Below are 18,821 nucleotides of genomic sequence, written 5' to 3' on the forward strand. Positions count from 1 at the left end.
AACACAAAAATTTGGATACACGTCAAATCATACTTTTTGTTACTCAGGCTGTTTCTTTTTTTTTTTTTTTTTATTTTTTTGCTGAGCAAAGTATGTTTATATTTTTCAGGTACTGGACAAAAGCCAGAGTTATTTTCAATTATTATAAAATACGCACAATTAAATAGACATATATCTGTAGGGTCTCAAATAAAGATTATACATCAGTGATTGAAACCCTAAATAAAAAGATAAAAAGCTGTCAGCTGTACTCTTTCTTCTTTTTTTTCTTATGGAACCTCCTCTAAAGACAACTACAGTTAAAGGTTTTATTACCGGCATTGAGTGGAAAACAAGATACATTCCAAGTTTCAAATCTCTTGTACTTAAAGTACATACTCTCGTAACACATACTTATGCACTTTTGAAGTATATTTTTACGCAAGAACTTGAAAACAACATGGATTTTGCTTTACAGGACCTTGCCAATGTTGATTTCTTTAGAGAAGTCTTTATTTCACTACTTGATAACTATAAACCAGATAAAGCAAAACGAAAAGAAAAAGCAAGAAGTTACAAGGAACGTATCAATAAGCATCGAGATACCTTTTGCCAACTCGCCTCTTATGTTCCAATCAAACTGAAATATGCGCAACAAATAGGAAGCTATGAAGCTACGAAAATCCACACTGCATACATGAATGGCGTCGCTCTTCATTTCGAGAACAGATTGCGTATGTTTTTGAACCTACTGTTAAAGAAGCAGGAAAGAATTGGCGCTTTGAAAAGTGAAATGAAAAAGAAAAATTGCACAGAAAGCGAAATCTCTACTGCAGTCAAAACCATAGCAAGCCAGTGCACCAAAGTAAAAATGAACATCTCTCTGAGGAACATCACTGAATTGCCAGCACATCTTTTTAACTTACGAGAAGTCGGCATCCTTCAACAGTTTTTTGATTGCTACCCTTCTGACACTCACTTCAAGAAGAATTCTATTTATTATGATTGTAAAGCGGACCCATCGAAGCATCTGAAGACATTTTATTATCTGACGCGATGTTCTGAATCTCTCTACAATAAGTCGTTCAACTGCTTTCCTCTGAGAAGAACATTCATAACTAGTTATATGACTATAGATACAAATATTGTAAACACTCAGATGTTAAGAAACTCTGTCATTAGCCACTTAGACAAAGAAGTAATCTGGGGAGCTGTACTGAACATGAAATCCAAAGCTATGAAGCCTCAATGAGACAATAAACAAATGAAGTTTAGAGGTACTATTTACACAGATGGTGTTGCCGTATCTATTTTGAAGCAGACCTATGACAGTAAGAAGAAAGGTTCTGGAGGCGGCATGCGAAATGATAAGAAGATAGAAGAAGACATTGCTTACATAGAAAGTCTGTCGCAAGAAAAATTTCAAGAAAGAACTTACAAAAATAATTGTGTTTTAATTGACCTCGGACGGCGTGATATGTTGTTCTGTATGCACGAAAGCAGTACCGTTGAAAAGAAAAGAACTTACCGTTATATGAGAAATCAAAGGAACATGGAAACAAAAACAAGAAAATTCATGAAACTTTGTGAAAGACTGAAACCAGAGGCCGTAAGCAATGCAGAAGCAATTCTTTCACTTTTAAAGTCATCCAAAGTCATAAAAGATCAATACGTAGAATATATAAGACAGAAAGCTACCGTGACTCAAGTTCTTCAGGAATACTACTCGAATGAAGACTTACCTTTAGAAGAACGTAACACTAATATGTTACCATTTCGAAAGCTAAAACTATCAAGCTACATTAATCGACAGCAATCTGACAAACGTCTTTGTAAGAATATCAGAAAAAACTTTGGCAACGATGCTGTTATTGTTATTGGTAACTGGTCTGCGGGGAATGTCAAGTTCCATGAACCGATTAGAGGAGTTGGCATGAGAAGAATGCTTCAAAAAGAAGGTTTTCTGGTACACCTGATTGATGAATTCAAAACATCCAGTATATGCCCGGTATGTAAAGGTGATGTAGAAACTTTCAAAGAAATCGTGAATCCAAGGCCCTTTAGAAGGGAAAAATATCCAACCGTAAAACGTCATGGTCTTTTAAGATATGAAACTTTTAATTATGCTTAGTTTATTGATAATGTTTGTATGTCGTCTAGGTATAAAAATGAACAATGCTTGAAAGAAGATCGTTGTCTTTGGAACAGGGACTTACTCGCCACCCTCAACTTTTGTGAGATTCTCTTTAGTTTATGTGACCATGATGCAAGACTGATTTATTTTCAAGAATCAGCCAAGCAAAGACCAAAAAAAAACAACAGAAAAGACAAAGATCTTCTTCTATTGAAAAAGACAGTAGAAAAAGACAATAACAAATCCGAAGTAGTTATCGCTGCTTTCAATCCATGATACAGGGTGAGTTCATTATTTTAATTTTATTTTTCACTTCATCTGAAAACTAATTTCCATTTTGTCTAATTTCCTTTTTCGCTTTGTCCAAAAAAGGTAAGCTAAAAGTTTAAAGATTAATTTTGCTTCGTCTAGAAAAACGAACATCGTCTGAATTTATAAAAGTTATTCATGCAGCAAATGTTACACTTTGATACTTTCATCTTTTCGTGGTACAATCAATCATTTTAAATTTTAATTAATCTTTATGATTGTATGATCGTAGTAAATAGCAATACAAGTCATAGCCAAGGACAATAATACTTGTTGTCAAAAGAGTAACAAACAAAATAGGAATGAGTAACATAAGACCAATGGCTAACGAAGAAAACACGAAAAACATCCAAATAAAACTGGTTACAGCTGAGGTCAAGAAGATGACAGTAAACATAAATGACAAGAAAATGAGTATTGGCACAGCAGAAATTAGCGCAAAGATATAAAAGCCAAAACGGAACTCTTCACTATCATGCAAGTTAGTCTATGTGTTTGTATTTGCCTAAGTATTTACTATGACCAAAACTTGTTTACTTTTGTTAATATCGCGTCATAACATGCTTGCGGTTGACTATAAAGACTATGCAATAAATCTCTCCAACTTTCTGCCCTGGGACAAGGTTCTGTATTGAAAATTGGTTTCTTTTCGGTTTGTGATTTTACTTGTTGTGTTTGTGACATTGGCAGTACTATGAGAGAGAAGGAGAAGAAGAAGTGGAAAAAAAAATATAAAACACAGCATTCAGTTTGTAAATTTTTTGTTTCTCTAAATGATGTCACTTAATCCTAAAATACATTTTGTTTATTTTGCTTAAAGAAAACAATAACTTCTTAGCCCACTTTCCTGTTTAAAAACGTCTAAAAAGGGGCAGGAGCATGTTCGTGATATGCTCATGAACATTTTCTTTTTTGTTGGCAAGAACATGTTTATGCTTCAATTAATCAGTTCTCGTCATGATTTCCTATTGAATGAACTCCCAGAAAAGGCATTTGAATCCAAAGCCAGATGAACTGAATGTTGATTCGGAGTCACAGATATGTAATCGAGACCTTATTTCATTTGATGCTGATATTGCCTGAAATAACAGGATTGAATCAAACAATCATTCCATCATAAAAAAACAAACAAACAAACGATTCTCATTTGGAAGTGATACAAGGTTTCTCTTATTATACGAACGGGCAGTCTAGTATACTTGTTCTGCCGTACAGCTTTCAAGGATTAATGATAAAATTTACGACAACTAAACACTTTAAGAAAAGTAGCTGCATTGTATATTCACACAAAAAAAGCACTAGTGAAATGTTGAGTGTGTGTTAAAATGCGAACATGGCTCATGCACGATAGACTTTCAGGCCACCAATAGAAAAGGAAATGCTGAAAGAATACACAATCAAAATAAACTTTTTTCTTTATTACTTGAATGAGATAAACGATGTCAATTTTTGCTGAACCAACTTCCAATACTAGACTTTTTGCTATCATCACCTCCTCTTTCAGGGATTTCAATCTTAGGAATACGATGCTCTCCTAACTTCTCTACCACAATATGAACTCTGCCACCATCCAATACATCATCGTTTTCATTAGCCTTGGCCACTAAATTAACTACCTTGCGTTCTACTTCATATTTAATACTACGAGCACCATAACGAATATTATATCCCTTAGCAATGACATCTACTACTTCAGGATCCCAAGTAATTGCAATGTTGTGTCGCGTTCTTGCCTTTTCTGCCCATCTAGATAATTCTCTTGAGGTTATTTCTCTTAATTCTTCTTCACTGAAAGGTAAAAAGAACAAGACTTCGTTGATACGTCCAAGGAATTCGTCGCGGTGGAAATGATCATAGAGAATGGGATAGATGGTTTTGTCAATAAACTGACGGGATAATGATATTTGGCGTTCACCTGCCTTCTCTTGTTGTTGCTGCTGTTGTTTGGGTTCAACAACAGTAGCAGTGCCTGTAGATTGCGCATCTGAAGACACAGAGGCTTCAAGTCTCAAGAGTTCAGCTTCATCCGCAATTTCATGTTGAGCCAAGTTGGAAGTCATGACAAAAATAGCATCTTTGCATTCAACCGTAGTGCCTTTGCCGTCTGTAATACGTCCTTCATCAAACAATTGAAGCATGATAGTCAATACGTCAGGATGTGCTTTTTCAACTTCATCAAGCAGGACTACTGCATTTGGACCTATGCTGGTTGTTAGCAGCGCTCTAATGTATACTGTAGAACTTACATTCTTTGAGTTTCTCCGTCAATTGACCACCTTCTTCATAGCCCTATTTGAGTCAAGTAATTAAGCATGGACAAGCAGAAATACGCACTGATACTTACAACATAGCCTGGAGGCGAACCAATAAAACGGGATACATCATGCTTGTGCTGAAATTCACTCATATCAATCCGAACAAATCCTTTGTCAATCTGCTTGCCATGAAGATGCTGCGCCAATGCTAATATATATACATAAATATCGTTTTAAAAATACGTGTGATTACCTTTGGCCAACTCTGTTTTGCCTACACCAGAGGGACCACAAAACATAAATACCAAAGGATGCTCTTCATCATGCCAGCCATTTTGTTTGCGTCGAATGGCACTTGCAAGCGCATGAATAGGACCTAATTGACCCACAATACGAGCCTTTAAAGCGTCTTCTAATGGGTGTTTTTTGCGGTATTCTTTTTCTCTTTGAAGTTGTGCTTTACGTTGACGTTCATCATGCTCAGCCTTATCTTTAGGATACGAAGTTTCCTTCTCTACAAAATAAATACACTGATTCCATAGAACTCACAACTTACGATGCAACATTTCTTCAATCGACGTGTTTTGTTCGCCAGTAAATCTCTCAACGTAATACAAGTATTCACGAGGTGTCAATCCATTCGAGTTACGCACAAGTGGATCTGCTAAACGATCCAGCAGCATTTTTACAATGGTCGGATTACAAATAATAACAGCATAATGAAGTGCTGTATATTCTCGGTAATCACGATAAGGCAGTAAGTCTTCTGAGAAATCAACTTGACGGATATTGGCAGCTTGATGAGATCTAGGGTAGTATTGATCCTGAAGATTTGGGTCTTGTAAAGAGTAAGCACTCGCCTTGTCAAATCACTATTACCTGCTCCTTTTTCAAGTAAGAACTGAACCATTGGCTCATTATCCTGAATGACAGCAACTTGCTGCAGATACATAATGAGTTTATTTATTTATCACATGCTAACGTAACTTACCAATGGTGTCCACCCATAACGATGATATACATTGGGTGTGAAATTAGGATCTTCTGCTAGTCTATACTATAGAATTAGAAATAAGAAAGAGGAGTGTCTACTTGCTTTTTTAATGTTTTCATATCGTTCTGAACAATAGCTTTACACATAGTATCTCCTAAAGCTGATATAAATGTTAGAGAAATAATTATATGTCAAGTTACTTACATTCATTTGCTTCTAAAGCAAACACCTGAGTACCTGATAAGCTCAAAGCAGCAACTGAAGTAGCAACTAAGGCTGTTGCTTTCCATAAACGAGGAACGTTTCGCGTTTTTGGTTGTTGGGTAACTATGGAAGCCGTTGCCATAGTTCTGGCTGTTCCCATCCATCGTGCATTTATAGGGCGAGTATATAATTTGGGTAACTTTTTTAACCTAAACATTACAAAAAAAAAAGAGAAGAAAAAAGAAGAAAAGAAAAGAAACATACGCATAACAAACGATTGTTTTGGCAGCTGAGAACAAAAAGGTGTGGTCGTGTATCTGAACTGAGATTGAATCAGGAACGACATACAATTCTAAAAGTGGCAAAGACAAGAGAAAAGAAAAAGTGCACATCTGTTCTTAGCACAAACAACTCCTAGGCTGAGACTACCCACACACAAAGAAGTTTTAGATAGAAAGATACAAAAGTTAAATAGTATAAATTTATTATTATCAGTCTTTTTGAATTGCTTCAAATTGGTGATGTTGGATGGTAATTCTTTGCTTTTCACTTTATGTCAACATTAACTCTTCTGCTTTGATTTTCCGAACAAGGAGTTGGTGCTGGAAGTCGACTCCTAAAATTTAAGGAGTTTGATTGATTAGCTTATCACAAGAAATAAAATGCATCCATGCCTCAACTTGCACTTCGGAATTGCTTCAAATGCCTCAATGAATCACTAGACACATTTTCTGTGTTGACACGGACACATACTTCTTCCATCGAACAAAGATGAAAGATATGTTCAGAGGGTTGGTTTATGATCAAACACCTTATTCTCAGCCCTATAATAAAAAAAAAAAGTAGAACATTTTAAAACTCATGGCAATTGCAATTTTGCAATCATGCAAAAATAGTTGCTTTTTTTTACAAGACAAAAAAACTGAAATTATGATACTGTAATTATGCATGAATAGAAGGGGGAATTTACAATTTGATTATGTTACAAAAGAACTATTCGACTGCATCACCAATACCGTCCTCCATAATAGAGAATGTGCATTCAGTTTCAGGTAAAGAAGGCGAATCGTAGATCTTACATATACGATTTTCGCCACGTCCCTTGCGAAGATAAAGTCTAGTGCAAGAAGCATGTGCAATAATGTTACCTCCAGCAGGCTTCTTGGGGTCTGGGTTGAACATGGAAGCAGCACCATCTACTTGGGCCACAACTTGATTTGTAATCACAACAGCTACACCAAATTCATCAGCCAGTCGTTGTAATTGACGCAAGAATTGAGCTAAATGAGTTTGACGAGCGGCCAATTCACCACGACCAGCGAAATCAGTACGATAAAGGTGCATAGCAGAATCCACAATTAGCACAGAAAATCGAGCTTCAGACATCATGGCTGCTGCTTGAATCAAGAGAGAAGTTTGGTGATCTGTATTAAAGGCGCGAGCATAAGCAATATTGTCAAGTGTTTCTTCTGCATCCAATGAATATCGTTGTGCTATAGAGGAGATACGGCTAGTTCTAAAGGTATTTTCTGTGTCAATAAATAAGCATTTGCCTTGTCCTCCACCCATACTGATAGGCAGCTGCGCAGTAACAGATAGCATATGGCATAACTGACTCTTTCCTGTTCTAAATTCACCAAAAATTTCTGTAATAGATCCAGTCTCAATACCACCACCTAATGCACGATCAAGTTCTTTGGAACCTGTTGTGATATATACAATTTCTTGTCTACGTTGATGAACATCCATCGCAGTAGTAAAACCCATATTCACAATCTTGGAAGCTATTGCAATTTATCAATATCAACAAACTATGCTTATTTTCTTTTTTTTTTACCTTCTGCCAAAAGACGATCTGCTTTGGTTTCTGAAATACCCTTAATAGCAAGTAAGGCTTTCTTGGGTGCATAAGCAATGGACTCTACAGTATAGAAACCAGCATCTTTTAACTTTTTGACATCGGTTGCTGAAATACCACATTCCTGTTTGATCGATCAGCAACTCACTTTTTGAAAGTACAAAGAAAAAAAAAGGATACATACTTCAAGCTTGGATATACGTAAATATCCAGCGTCTTCTTCTTCATTAAATTGACTCTGGGACATGATAAATCAAGATATTAATAACTATGTGTCAAAAGAAGAAGAAGAAGAAGAAAAAAAAATTCTCCAACTGATATTGAGTGCTTGGAGCTGCGCGAACAGATCGGCATGTAAATTATGATAGCTCAATCAGGTTGCCATGGCAACCATATTTTTTCATCCGCAGTCTGACATTTGATTTCGCAGTTTGATGGTTTCAAGCGAACTCTACCATAATATCAAGTATGCCTTGCAAACAAATGCATTCTTCTTACACATAGATGAGCAATCAATATGTCAGAAACATACATACTGTCTGGCTGCTAAAGAACTTGTAATTCCATTCGGCTCATTACACACCTAATATGCTTTTGATTCTTAATTTATGCCTTTTCCGAGCATCAGACATATTATGCGATCTTAGATTATAGCCTGAACTTTCTTAAATAAGCCTCTAACATGAACTACCTTTCTTCCTCAAATAAATTCAGTAAACAATTCATTAGCACAACAATAACATTAGCGGTAGATGAACCATCATTTCTGGCTTCCAATTCCCTTTTTTTGAGTTTCCATGCTTGAGCATACATAAAAGAGCATATTTATGCAAAAACATTGTAAGTTTTGATAAAGTCAAGAAATCGTCATTTTGCCCTTATGATACCCTGTAAAAGTTTATATTTATTTAAAAGGTTTTGAAGACTGGGCCCTATAGGGTAAATGTCTAACCATCAGTTCAAAAAAAGAAGACTACAAAAAAACCATAGAGTGATAAATATAAGAAAAAAGGGGCAGGAAACATAGACGATGATGTACTATAGTCTATACAGGTAAGAAGAGATAAGAAAGAAAAAAAATAAAAGGAAAAGACAGGTGCATAATGGAAGTATAAACACCACAGGACGGAGGAGAAAATTAGCTGTCGGTCTGTACTGGATATAGCGAGGGTATTAGTCAAAGGAGAAAAGTCAAGCCAGAGGTATCTTTTTCTTCGCTTGATAAGGTCTTGTTGGGAAGATCCATACTCTCAATTTCAAGAAGTAGTTGGCAAATGATTGGCCACCAATTTGACCATCGTATGTGACGGTAAAGTCTTTGAGCTTGTAGGCTTGGAGGGCGTGATATTCTAGGCAATTGATTCAAGACACAATCAATTGGATTAGGCTGTATATCAGCTGGTAACCGCAAGCGTTTAGCAGCGCGCAGGTAACCCAGTACATGTCTTCTACTGATAGGTGATGAGCCACATGAGCAAGTAGAGGTGTATTTTGAAATCTACCCAAGGCGCCAAGAGGATCCTTTGACGGTCATAAATCGACATAGGCAGCAGCAAGATAGGAACAATCCAACCAACAAAGGGCCTACAGGCAGAGATGAGGACAGGGGCATTTATTTGTGTACGAAGAGCATCCAAATTACGCTGACGAAGTCCCAAAAGTTGCTTCTTGGCGTTTCCATCGGCTTCGACCCAAACGGAAGGCGTATTATAGCTATTGCTAAGTTTCTTATGATACCCTTTACAAAATCGTCACTATATTGCAGCTACCAGATGATAAGTGTGGATTCTGTGGTCTAACACAAACTTCCGAGCACTTGTTGTTTACATGCACGGTCAACAAAGACATCTGGACAAATGCTATCAATTTGTTCTTCGAGCACGCTTCTCGTTTCTCTCTTTCCCAGCTTTACCTAGATGTAATAGCTTTGAACATTGATCATTACCAACTACTAGATACACATCTTCGCCTCAATTGCTTTGGAGTTCTCTCTGCTGTCTTCTCCTCTATTTGGAACACGTACTGGCGCAACCACTTTGATGCTCACTTTTATGATGGTCGTTATACTTGACGACGCCATCAAAACTATACGAAAATTATCCGCTTTTAAATACTTGTAAATTCTGCCTTTTTGAGACAAGTCACTGGTTCTTGCACTTGTTCTCTTTCCTTATATCCCCTTTTTTGATGAGTTAAATAAAATTAAGTTTTTACTTTTCACTATTTTGTGAGTGGGGACCGATAGAAACGTTTTTGATATGACATGACTTAGTACGAATTGCTTCTCTAGGTCTATAAAACACATTCAAAATGTTATATCTGCAAAAGTACTATAAAAGGTGTACACTACAGCTTAAAAATAGAAAATACTTTTTTGAAAGATAGCTCTATATTTTACCAACAGATATACTATGTTCTTTATATCATTCAATGAGCCGTGTCTATATCTATCATTTTTGTTAGTACACTTTCTTGATAGCTATTCGTTTTTAGACACTTTAAATCCATCATTTCTCTTGAGTGTCTAATTTTTTTTTGCATTGGATGAAAGTTTTATAAAATCATCGTATAAATGGAAACTAGTGTATGTAAAGCAAAGTGACTAGCTATATGAAATATCTTTAAAACAATGCTTTTGTGGAAGCATTCCGTACGATTACATGAGTCTTATATAATCCCAAAGAAAATAGCTGTCATCTGGACTACTCCTCAATATGTCCTAAAAAATATATTAAGTTTTTCGTTCGTTGCTCCTTAGAGTCAGTACTCTTTATATCTTGTCTTGTTTAATGCTACAGATGGCAATACCAATACCACAAGTAAAAGACATCATTTCAAAATGCCTTCAATTACTTGGCACTTGGAACTTGACACAATTGTTGATACATAAGAGATACAGCCTTCCACAAGGGATTATAGCAAAATCCGGAGCACCACCAAGAGTGGCCAGACCAGTGTATTAAAAAATTCTTTAGACGAAAGAAAGGTGTGAGTGTCTAAATATGCGATTACTAATTCAAACTCAGAATTTCTTTATGCTAAGCTTTAAGGCACGTCAACTTTTTTCTACAATACTCTTTCTTGTTGCATTTAAAAGAGTTCATGTAGAATTAGATACTAGTAACTGTTGCCTTAACTTCATTGATGTAAACGCCATATTCCTTTCTAATGAACTACGAGTTTTTTTCTTAGCTATTGACATTTATACTAGATAATGGACTCATCAGTATATAAATGAAAAAAAAAAGCGTCAGTTGTATCTAAAAATTGTTTTCATGCTGTTATATGCATTTTGATGTTAGTTTCTCGGTCAATACTGATCCAATTCTAGATCTGCTTATATTGATGGAGGTTTCTGAAAGAGAGCCTTAAAATGAAGTATTATGACTACTGATATAGCTTCAATTGAGACAAAAAACAACGTTCTTTAGAAAGGATAAATTAATTCGATAGCCAAAAAACGATAGTTTAGCCTTTAAAGTACTTTTTGATCCGAAGGATGAGTTGGTGATGTCTCAGGCTACTCTTAAAATCAAAAGTCGTAGAATAGCTAAAAGGTAGCTCGAAACAAAGTTAGGTTGATTTCGTGTCTTAACTAAAAGACCCTGTGTGCTAAAAACAATTAACCGAAAAAGAATATGCTCTTTTTATCATTCAACCCCAGAGCTAGGCTTGACATCTCGATGCAGCAAAATCGTTTTCTATGAATGCAAAGAAATACATTCTTCATTGCATATATTGCAACAGAAAAACTAAGTGCATGGTTTTGACTTATTTTCAAAGCCTTAGAGTTAGGAATAAAGTTTATCTTTAGTAAGAACACTATCATTTTTGATTGGCCTATTAAAAAAAAAATATGAGCCCATCCTAACTGCAGTAATTCATTATCCGAATTTTCGTCTATTTTTCTTTTCTTTCTATCCAAGGCTAATCTCAATACACACTATGAGCAAACGACTACGCCTAAAAGCTCTCTTTTCCCGTAAAGCAAAACAAGAACTAGAAGACGGGCAAGTCGAAAAAGAGATACAGAGAACAGAGTCTACGTCTTCCTATATGCAAAAAAGACGCAGAATATATGTCAATATGAAGCCACCACCTTCCGAATATGACGAGAAAGGAAGATTAATTGATCATTCTTATGTACCTAATCGAATACGAACAGCAAAATACACACCATTATCATTTATACCAAAAAACTTGTTTGAGCAACTTCGTAATATCGCCAATCTTTATTTCTTATTTCTCATCATTCTTCAATGCATTCCTATATTTGGTGTAGCGGAGCCAGCCGTTTCTGCACTGCCGATCATCGCGATTTTAATTATCACTGGTATCAAGGACGCTATTGAAGACGCCAAACGAAACAAAAGCGACCAACGCGTGAATAGAGCCAAGACACTGACACTGGTTCATTGGACCAATGTGAATGTACCTCAAGAACAAAAAAGTAAATTCCATGTGTTACATGTTATCTGGGGATTCTTTTGTACACTAGCGGGTGTGGATAATCAATTTACGCATGCCTATCGTATGTTCCTTGTGAAGGACAAGCCAATTCAAAAAGTCGATTTAGATTTTGATGAACCATTGAATCAAGTAGACGATGAACCTGTTGTTGTTCAATCACCCATAGAAGAGCATGTGAATGTGCCTCAATCACCAGCAGTCAAATTCTATGATAAAGTGAGGCAGCGCTCAGATACCCTTCGTTCAGAATTCAGCAATATGTTCAAGCCGGGATCTACTAAAAAAAAGATTTATCGACCAGGCACCATTCCACACTCTGTATTACACCGTGCGCCCACACGAACAAGCGGGCGCCGATCTTCCTCTATTCATCCAGGGAAAACCAATTGTTCCGACCTATCGGCCGGAGATCCTCCAGCACCTGATTGTAAGGTAGGATGGCAACAAGTTCAATGGCAGGACGTTCAAGTAGGTGACTATGTCATGATTCGAAACGATGAAGATGTACCTGCAGATATTATTATCTTGTCCACATCTGAAAAAGATAATCTGTGCTATGTTGAAACACAAAATTTGGATGGTGAAACCAACCTTAAAGTACGACAAGGACTAAAGGCTACAGGGGAATTGCGTACAGTGCATGATTGTGAGCGCGCTTATTTCTATTTTGAAAGCGAGCCACCCAATGTCAATCTGTATCAGTACAATGGTGTCATGCGTTGGGATATTGAGCAACCTGATGAAGAAGCAACGACAGTTTCGCACCAAAAGACAGAAGCAGTAACTTACAACAATTTGTTATTAAGAGGCTGTGTGTTAAGAAACACACGATGGGCCATTGGTATTATTGTATTCACAGGTGATGAGACAAAAATCATGTTGAATTCTGGCAGAACCCCGTCTAAAAGAAGTAAAATGTCCAAATCTACCAATCCATTTGTAAGTGAATTTGCATGGAAAGCCTGAATAGTTACACGAATATACATAGATCTTTGCTAATTTCTGTGTTTTGGCCATTTTGTGTATTGTCAGTTCTGCTTTGGCAAGTGCTGAGTTTAATGCGCCTGGTTCATCTCGCTATTTTGATTTTGGAATTGAGGGAAACAGTGCCTCTTATCTTGGGTTTATTACATTTTGGTAGATATTGGCTGCAAAACTCTAATAGACTAACCTGTATATAGGGTCACATTGATCTTGTATCAAAATATTGTGCCTATTTCTTTGTATATTTCTGTCGAAATTGTAAAGACAGTATCTGTAAGTTACCTATATTCTATGGTTGCTTTCATCTTACATGTCTTATAGGCCTATTTCCTCTATGCAGATTTAGACATGTATTATGCACCAACAGACACACCTTGTATTCCAAAAACATGGAATATCTCTGACGATCTCGGTCAGATTGAATATATTTTCTCAGACAAGACAGGCACACTCACTCAAAATGTGATGGAATCAAGAAAAGCAACTATCAATGGTAGTTCCTATGGTGTCGGAAAGACAGAGGCATCTGTAGGTGCAGAATTGCGTCGCGGATCTTATGTATCAGAAAAAGAACTCAATCAAGAACATCAACATATGGATCAAGCCAGAGAAATCATGTATCAAAAACAAGCACAACTGTTTGAGAACAAGTATATAGGCAACAATCCTACTTTTGTGGACCCTAAATTATATGATGACCTTGAAAAGAATGACAATCATGCTGCAACCATGGCTCACTTCTTTACGACATTAGCACTCTGTCATACGGTGATTGCTGACCGACCTGATAAAACCAACCGTCATTTGATTGAATACAAGGCACAATCACCTGATGAAGCTGCTCTTGTTGCATCAGCTCGCGATTTAGGTTTTGTGTTTCTAGGAAGAGAGTCCAACACCTTAACAGTCGAGATTATGGGCGAACGAAAAAAGTACGAATTGTATAATGTGTTGGAATTTAATTCGACTCGAAAGCGAATGAGTGTGATCGTCAAACCGCACGATAGTGACAAGATCGTCTTGTTGTGCAAAGGTGCTGATTCTGTCATTTATGAACGCCTTTGTACTGATTTTGGAGATCAACATGAGCTGGCCGAATCTCAAGAAGATTTAAGAGAAACAACCTTACAGCACTTGGAAGATTTTGCAAATGAGGGACTTCGTACACTCTGTTTATCTTATCGATTTATTTCACAACAAGAATACAAAGCATGGAACAAACAGTTTCAAGAAGCAAGCGCTGCTATCTATAACCGTGATGAAAAGATTGATAGTGTATGTGAGGAAATCGAGACTCAAATGTTATTGATGGGAGGTACAGCTATTGAAGATCGCCTTCAGGATGGTGTGCCAGAGACCATTGCTGAATTATCTCAATCGGGTATTAAACTCTGGGTACTCACAGGCGACAAGACAGAAACAGCTATCAATATCGGGTTTTCTTGTAATTTGATTACTTTGGACATGGAGTTAGTAGTTGTTAGAGCAGATGATCGGGATAGTACACTTGCCGAATTAGAGAAAGCATTGAACAAAATAGATCAAGTCAACGGAGAAAGGAAATGTGCTTTGGTGATTGATGGTGTTACGCTTAAATATGCTTTAGAGCCGCAGACAAAAGACTTAATGCTTGATCTAGGCATACGTTGTGCTAGTGTCATTTGTTGCCGTGTAAGTCCTAAACAAAAAGCACAGGTAGTTCGATTAGTTAAGAAAGGTCTTGGCGTCATGACATTGGCTATTGGTGATGGTGCAAATGATGTCTCTATGATTCAAGAAGCCAATATAGGTGTTGGTATTTCGGGCGTAGAAGGCAGACAGGCCGTGATGGCATCCGATTATGCAATTGCACAATTTAGATTTCTGCAAAAACTATTGCTTGTTTATGGCCGATGGTCTTATCTTCGCATTGCTGAAATGATTATGGGCTTCTTTTTTAAGAACATTATATGGACGTTTGTGTTGTTTTGGTACCAAATCTTTTGTCAGTAAGTATCACTATGAGAATGTAAGACCATTTTGACTTAGTTCTGTGTAGATTTAATGGCTCTATGATGTTTGAATATGTGCTCGTAACACTCTACAATGTCGTCTTCACTTCTTTACCCATAATCTTTATGGGTATTTGGGATCAAGACCTGAATTCAAAAATATCTAGTCTCTACCCTGAATTATATCGCATGGGACTTCGTAACGACAAGTTCAAACCATGGCGATTCTACCTTACTGTATTTGATGCTATCTTTCAATCCTCTGTCTGTTTTTTCTTTCCTTATATTCTCTTACTAGGAGGCCCTATTGATCCCCAAGGAAGAGATCAAAACGGCATGTATGAATTTGGCACCATCGTTTCTAGTATTGTGGTGATCGTAGCCAATCTTTTTGTCATGACATCACTCTATAGCTTCACATGGATCCAAATCTTGGTGATTTCATTGTCTATCTTGGTCTATTATGCCATTGTGTGCATTTATGCCCAGTTCAACTCTTTTATTTTTGCTGGCCATGATATCTTGTTTGGTACTGGCTTTTATTGGATGATTTTGATTTTGACTATCTGTACATGTTACATTCCTCGTATCGCTGCTAAACACTATTTGCATCAATATCATCCATACGATAATGATATTGTACGTGAAAGAGAACTCGTCTTGCATAATGGAAGGACATCTCAAGCCATCACGAAAGGAAGTAGTCTAGAGACCAAAACAGAACAAGAAGATGCACCAAAAGCATCCAATACTATTGTGGAGACGGATCCAGAACCAAAAGTGACTCGTAGAAGACCTTCTTCTATCAATGATACTATTTTAGAAGCTTAAAAATAACGCATAGACCCTTTATTGTGATACATATTCTATTTGTACTTGTAATTATTTAAATGTATTTAGAATAAAAGTTTACATATCATCTTAAAAAAGGTATAAATAAGTAGCAACGTCAATAACACTGTATAAATCAAAGTTGATCGGCGAGCCCATGGTCTAAAGGTAAGTTCTTTGGGAAAAAACTTGGGCCGCCAATTTTCAGGGCAATAATAATTATACTATAGAAGATATAAACAATACTGTTTTGCTAAAGACCAACTTACATAACAATTTAGTTTAGGATCATTTTCTAGTGTCCACTGCACCATCCATTTAAATTCGTAAGAACGAACAAATGTCTTTGCTCTGATTCCCATGGCATGAATATTATCATACGAACAAAACATTTTTCCTTCTATCACTGCCTTCTTCTCTTCTGGAGTCAAAAATCCTTCTTTGCTTCCTTGTGCCAGCTTGGGTTTATACATTTCTAGAGGTGGTTTTTGTGTTGCTTGTGTCTTGGAAGAGCCAGATACATCGGTAAATATTCCATCCATATCTGTGACCTTGATAGACCATTGAGCCTGATGATACATAGACAAAGAAACGTACCTTAAAGATAGTATGTATTAATTCATAGGCTTCTCTTAATTGTACTAATTGGCTTGATGCTTTATTGGAGTTACTATCCATGCGTGCCATAATTGCATTATGAAGCATAGAGAGTGTCTTAAGTAATGCTTCAGATCTTGGTTCAATGTCATTGGAATACAGTCCTCTTGGTCTCCATACTTCTCCTTCAATTTGCCCAAGCAAATGGAAAGCAATCTTGAATTTATCAAGTACAAGGAAATCCATCTGCTCTGTACCATAACAGAGATTGGAAATGTATTTGAAAGGATCCGATATGCTGTTAACTGCCACACTCAATGCAACACCAGGTCGTATGGCTTTGAGTCCTTGTTCAGCACAAGCCAAAAAATCCACTAAGTTTTCGGCTTTCAGTACATTGATAATGCGATACAAGATACGTAAATTGCCTCGAATGGTTGTTTGGTCTCCATATGATGTAGTAGTGCTTATCATTGATGTAGATGGTTGTGGCATGGCATCTTTATACATAAATGTACTTGTACGCTGTAAGAATATGTCCACCAACAACACATAAAAAGGAAGATTTTCTAACATCCAAGGCACCCATCCTTGAGCAATTGGTGCATAGTGTACTTTTTCAGCACTGGTAGGTTGTTCGCCTAATTTCCATGGTGCGGACCAAATGGCCCATAGTTCAACGACTGCAATATAATCATCATGGTGACTCCAATTCAACGCTAATCGTGATATCAACATATACAATTCATTCTTGACCGTTTGATACACTTCAGTCAAAACAGGATTCGAACCGTGCATGCATTGTCTCAAATCATGTCGAGTAATGTATTTGACAAAGGCAGTAATGAACTGCATGAATTCTGTGCTCAACTTTTGGTTGGGTGCTACCCAAGGTGTACGGATCCATAATTCAACACAGGCATCCAAAAAGAAAGTATTCACAAATTTTGGGAATGTGGCATTTGATGTCAGGGGCATAAAATAGGCTGCATATTCCTCAAAGATAGCACCGTACACACTAAGTGTGATGGATCGTACATTACCGAGTATTTGGTATTGAATTGAGGTAGATGTGGTAGTAGAGACTGTCGTATTTGTATTGTTATAGAGGGAAGGTATTCTGGGCGTGGCATGGAGGCCAGGATTGGATGGTGTTGGTGGTTGTGGCAGTGTGGGTTGAGCCAATGGTGGCCAAGTAGGTACATGTAGAAAATAAAACAGATAGAGTTGAATCATGTTGAGTCGAATGACTCTTTCTCCACCTGCATTTGAAGGTAGTAGTGTTGATTGTCGTGTAGCTGCTGCTCGTAAATCAATAGTGTTGGATTGAGAGGCAATATTGACATAAGAACAATTACTGTAGACTCGAGGTAGTAATTGAATAGCACCTGCTGAGAGGACTTTTTTTACATCTGCCTAAATACGCATTGTGTTAGCTAAGATGGCTTAATTTATGTTATTATTTACAGGAAGACTGTCGGTGACTAAATCATACGAGTATTCAGAGTGAAAGCTTAGTTTTTTCAATGCTTGAATAAATGAACCATTGACTGAAAGTAAGCTTTTAATAGCTTGTTCTTGTGGAGCAGGTATATCTGTCTGAATCCAACCTCTACGGTCTGTGAGTAAGCATAGTATATACTATTCTGCTTACCTTGTATTGGGAGCACCAAAAATATAGACCAAAAGTGTTGGTAAAAAAGTATAGAGTGGTCGTGCAGAATAAGATGATATTTTGTTTGTCGCATTGATATACAATTCACAATAGCTTGTGATATACTCGCATATACCAATAACGTTGCGATCTTGAAAGACTTTGTTGTTCTCCATAAACAATCTAATTTTAATTTATCAAGGGAAGACAATAATAATAAAAAAGTGCAGGAACGCGACAATTGGCGTCTTTTTTTTTTTTTTTTTTTGAGTAGGCGATCGAGTCTCACGATGATTTTCCAATGGAAATGGAAATTCCCGCTACTGAAGTCAAAGAAAAGTTTTTTTCCCCTTTCAGCGCAAAGCATAGATATTGACCGCTGCAGTCTCATAAGTGTAAATCACTCAAGAAGAATAGATATTTCATTATAGAATACTCAAGTTCTATTTATCACAACAAGGAGTTATTCAAAATATAAAAGAACAATAGTTCTTTTCATTCAGATCATTTTATAGCGAGAAATTCATAGCAAAATGTGTATGACTTGCTTTTAAAACAATT

At 36.7% G+C, this 18,821-nt stretch overlaps 6 protein-coding genes across 6 annotated transcripts; 2 read left to right on the top strand and 4 right to left on the bottom strand.

Annotated features, from left to right (window-relative positions):
* Positions 1 to 271: 271 nt before the first annotated feature.
* Positions 272 to 2,110, top strand: B0P05DRAFT_585392 (uncharacterized protein; the record flags this gene model as incomplete). The annotated part of the gene is made up of 2 exons (XM_051582432.1): positions 272 to 986; positions 1,272 to 2,110. The coding sequence occupies 2 exons, from the start codon at positions 272 to 274 to the stop codon at positions 2,108 to 2,110; spliced, it is 1,554 nt and encodes a 517-aa protein (XP_051436842.1).
* Positions 2,111 to 2,327: 217 nt separating this feature from the next.
* On the bottom strand, positions 2,328 to 3,128 carry B0P05DRAFT_534089 (uncharacterized protein). The gene is made up of 3 exons (XM_051577287.1): positions 2,940 to 3,128; positions 2,486 to 2,892; positions 2,328 to 2,395 (listed from the first exon to the last, which is right to left on the bottom strand). Exons 1-2 carry the CDS (start codon positions 3,104 to 3,106, stop codon positions 2,628 to 2,630), a joined length of 432 nt encoding a protein of 143 aa, XP_051436843.1. The 5' UTR covers positions 3,107 to 3,128; the 3' UTR covers positions 2,328 to 2,395; positions 2,486 to 2,627.
* Positions 3,129 to 3,828: 700 nt separating this feature from the next.
* On the bottom strand, positions 3,829 to 6,103 carry B0P05DRAFT_534092 (P-loop containing nucleoside triphosphate hydrolase protein). The gene is made up of 9 exons (XM_051577288.1): positions 5,876 to 6,103; positions 5,774 to 5,831; positions 5,669 to 5,729; positions 5,557 to 5,617; positions 5,234 to 5,515; positions 4,931 to 5,191; positions 4,767 to 4,885; positions 4,669 to 4,711; positions 3,829 to 4,622 (listed from the first exon to the last, which is right to left on the bottom strand). Exons 1-9 carry the CDS (start codon positions 6,090 to 6,092, stop codon positions 3,865 to 3,867), a joined length of 1,860 nt encoding a protein of 619 aa, XP_051436844.1. The 5' UTR covers positions 6,093 to 6,103; the 3' UTR covers positions 3,829 to 3,864.
* Positions 6,104 to 6,736: 633 nt separating this feature from the next.
* Positions 6,737 to 8,002, bottom strand: B0P05DRAFT_534096 (DNA repair protein RAD51). Its single transcript, XM_051577289.1, has 3 exons — positions 7,918 to 8,002; positions 7,713 to 7,857; positions 6,737 to 7,659 (listed from the first exon to the last, which is right to left on the bottom strand). Exons 1-3 carry the CDS (start codon positions 7,978 to 7,980, stop codon positions 6,869 to 6,871), a joined length of 999 nt encoding a protein of 332 aa, XP_051436845.1. The 5' UTR covers positions 7,981 to 8,002; the 3' UTR covers positions 6,737 to 6,868.
* Positions 8,003 to 11,633: 3,631 nt separating this feature from the next.
* On the top strand, positions 11,634 to 16,093 carry B0P05DRAFT_534105 (uncharacterized protein). Its single transcript, XM_051577290.1, has 6 exons — positions 11,634 to 11,876; positions 11,943 to 13,142; positions 13,192 to 13,340; positions 13,385 to 13,460; positions 13,509 to 15,175; positions 15,226 to 16,093. Exons 1-6 carry the CDS (start codon positions 11,679 to 11,681, stop codon positions 16,007 to 16,009), a joined length of 4,074 nt encoding a protein of 1,357 aa, XP_051436846.1. The 5' UTR covers positions 11,634 to 11,678; the 3' UTR covers positions 16,010 to 16,093.
* Positions 16,075 to 18,467, bottom strand: B0P05DRAFT_635838 (uncharacterized protein; the record flags this gene model as incomplete). The annotated part of the gene is made up of 5 exons (XM_051583606.1): positions 18,261 to 18,467; positions 18,074 to 18,218; positions 16,607 to 18,022; positions 16,279 to 16,560; positions 16,075 to 16,233 (listed from the first exon to the last, which is right to left on the bottom strand). The coding sequence occupies exons 1-5, from the start codon at positions 18,434 to 18,436 to the stop codon at positions 16,075 to 16,077; spliced, it is 2,178 nt and encodes a 725-aa protein (XP_051436847.1). The 5' UTR covers positions 18,437 to 18,467.
* Between the last annotated feature and the right edge of the window lie 354 nt (positions 18,468 to 18,821).

Source organism: Gilbertella persicaria (assembly GCF_025201335.1).
Source record: "Gilbertella persicaria strain CBS 190.32 chromosome Unknown B0P05scaffold_11, whole genome shotgun sequence".
Classification (NCBI taxonomy): domain Eukaryota; kingdom Fungi; phylum Mucoromycota; class Mucoromycetes; order Mucorales; family Choanephoraceae; genus Gilbertella; species Gilbertella persicaria.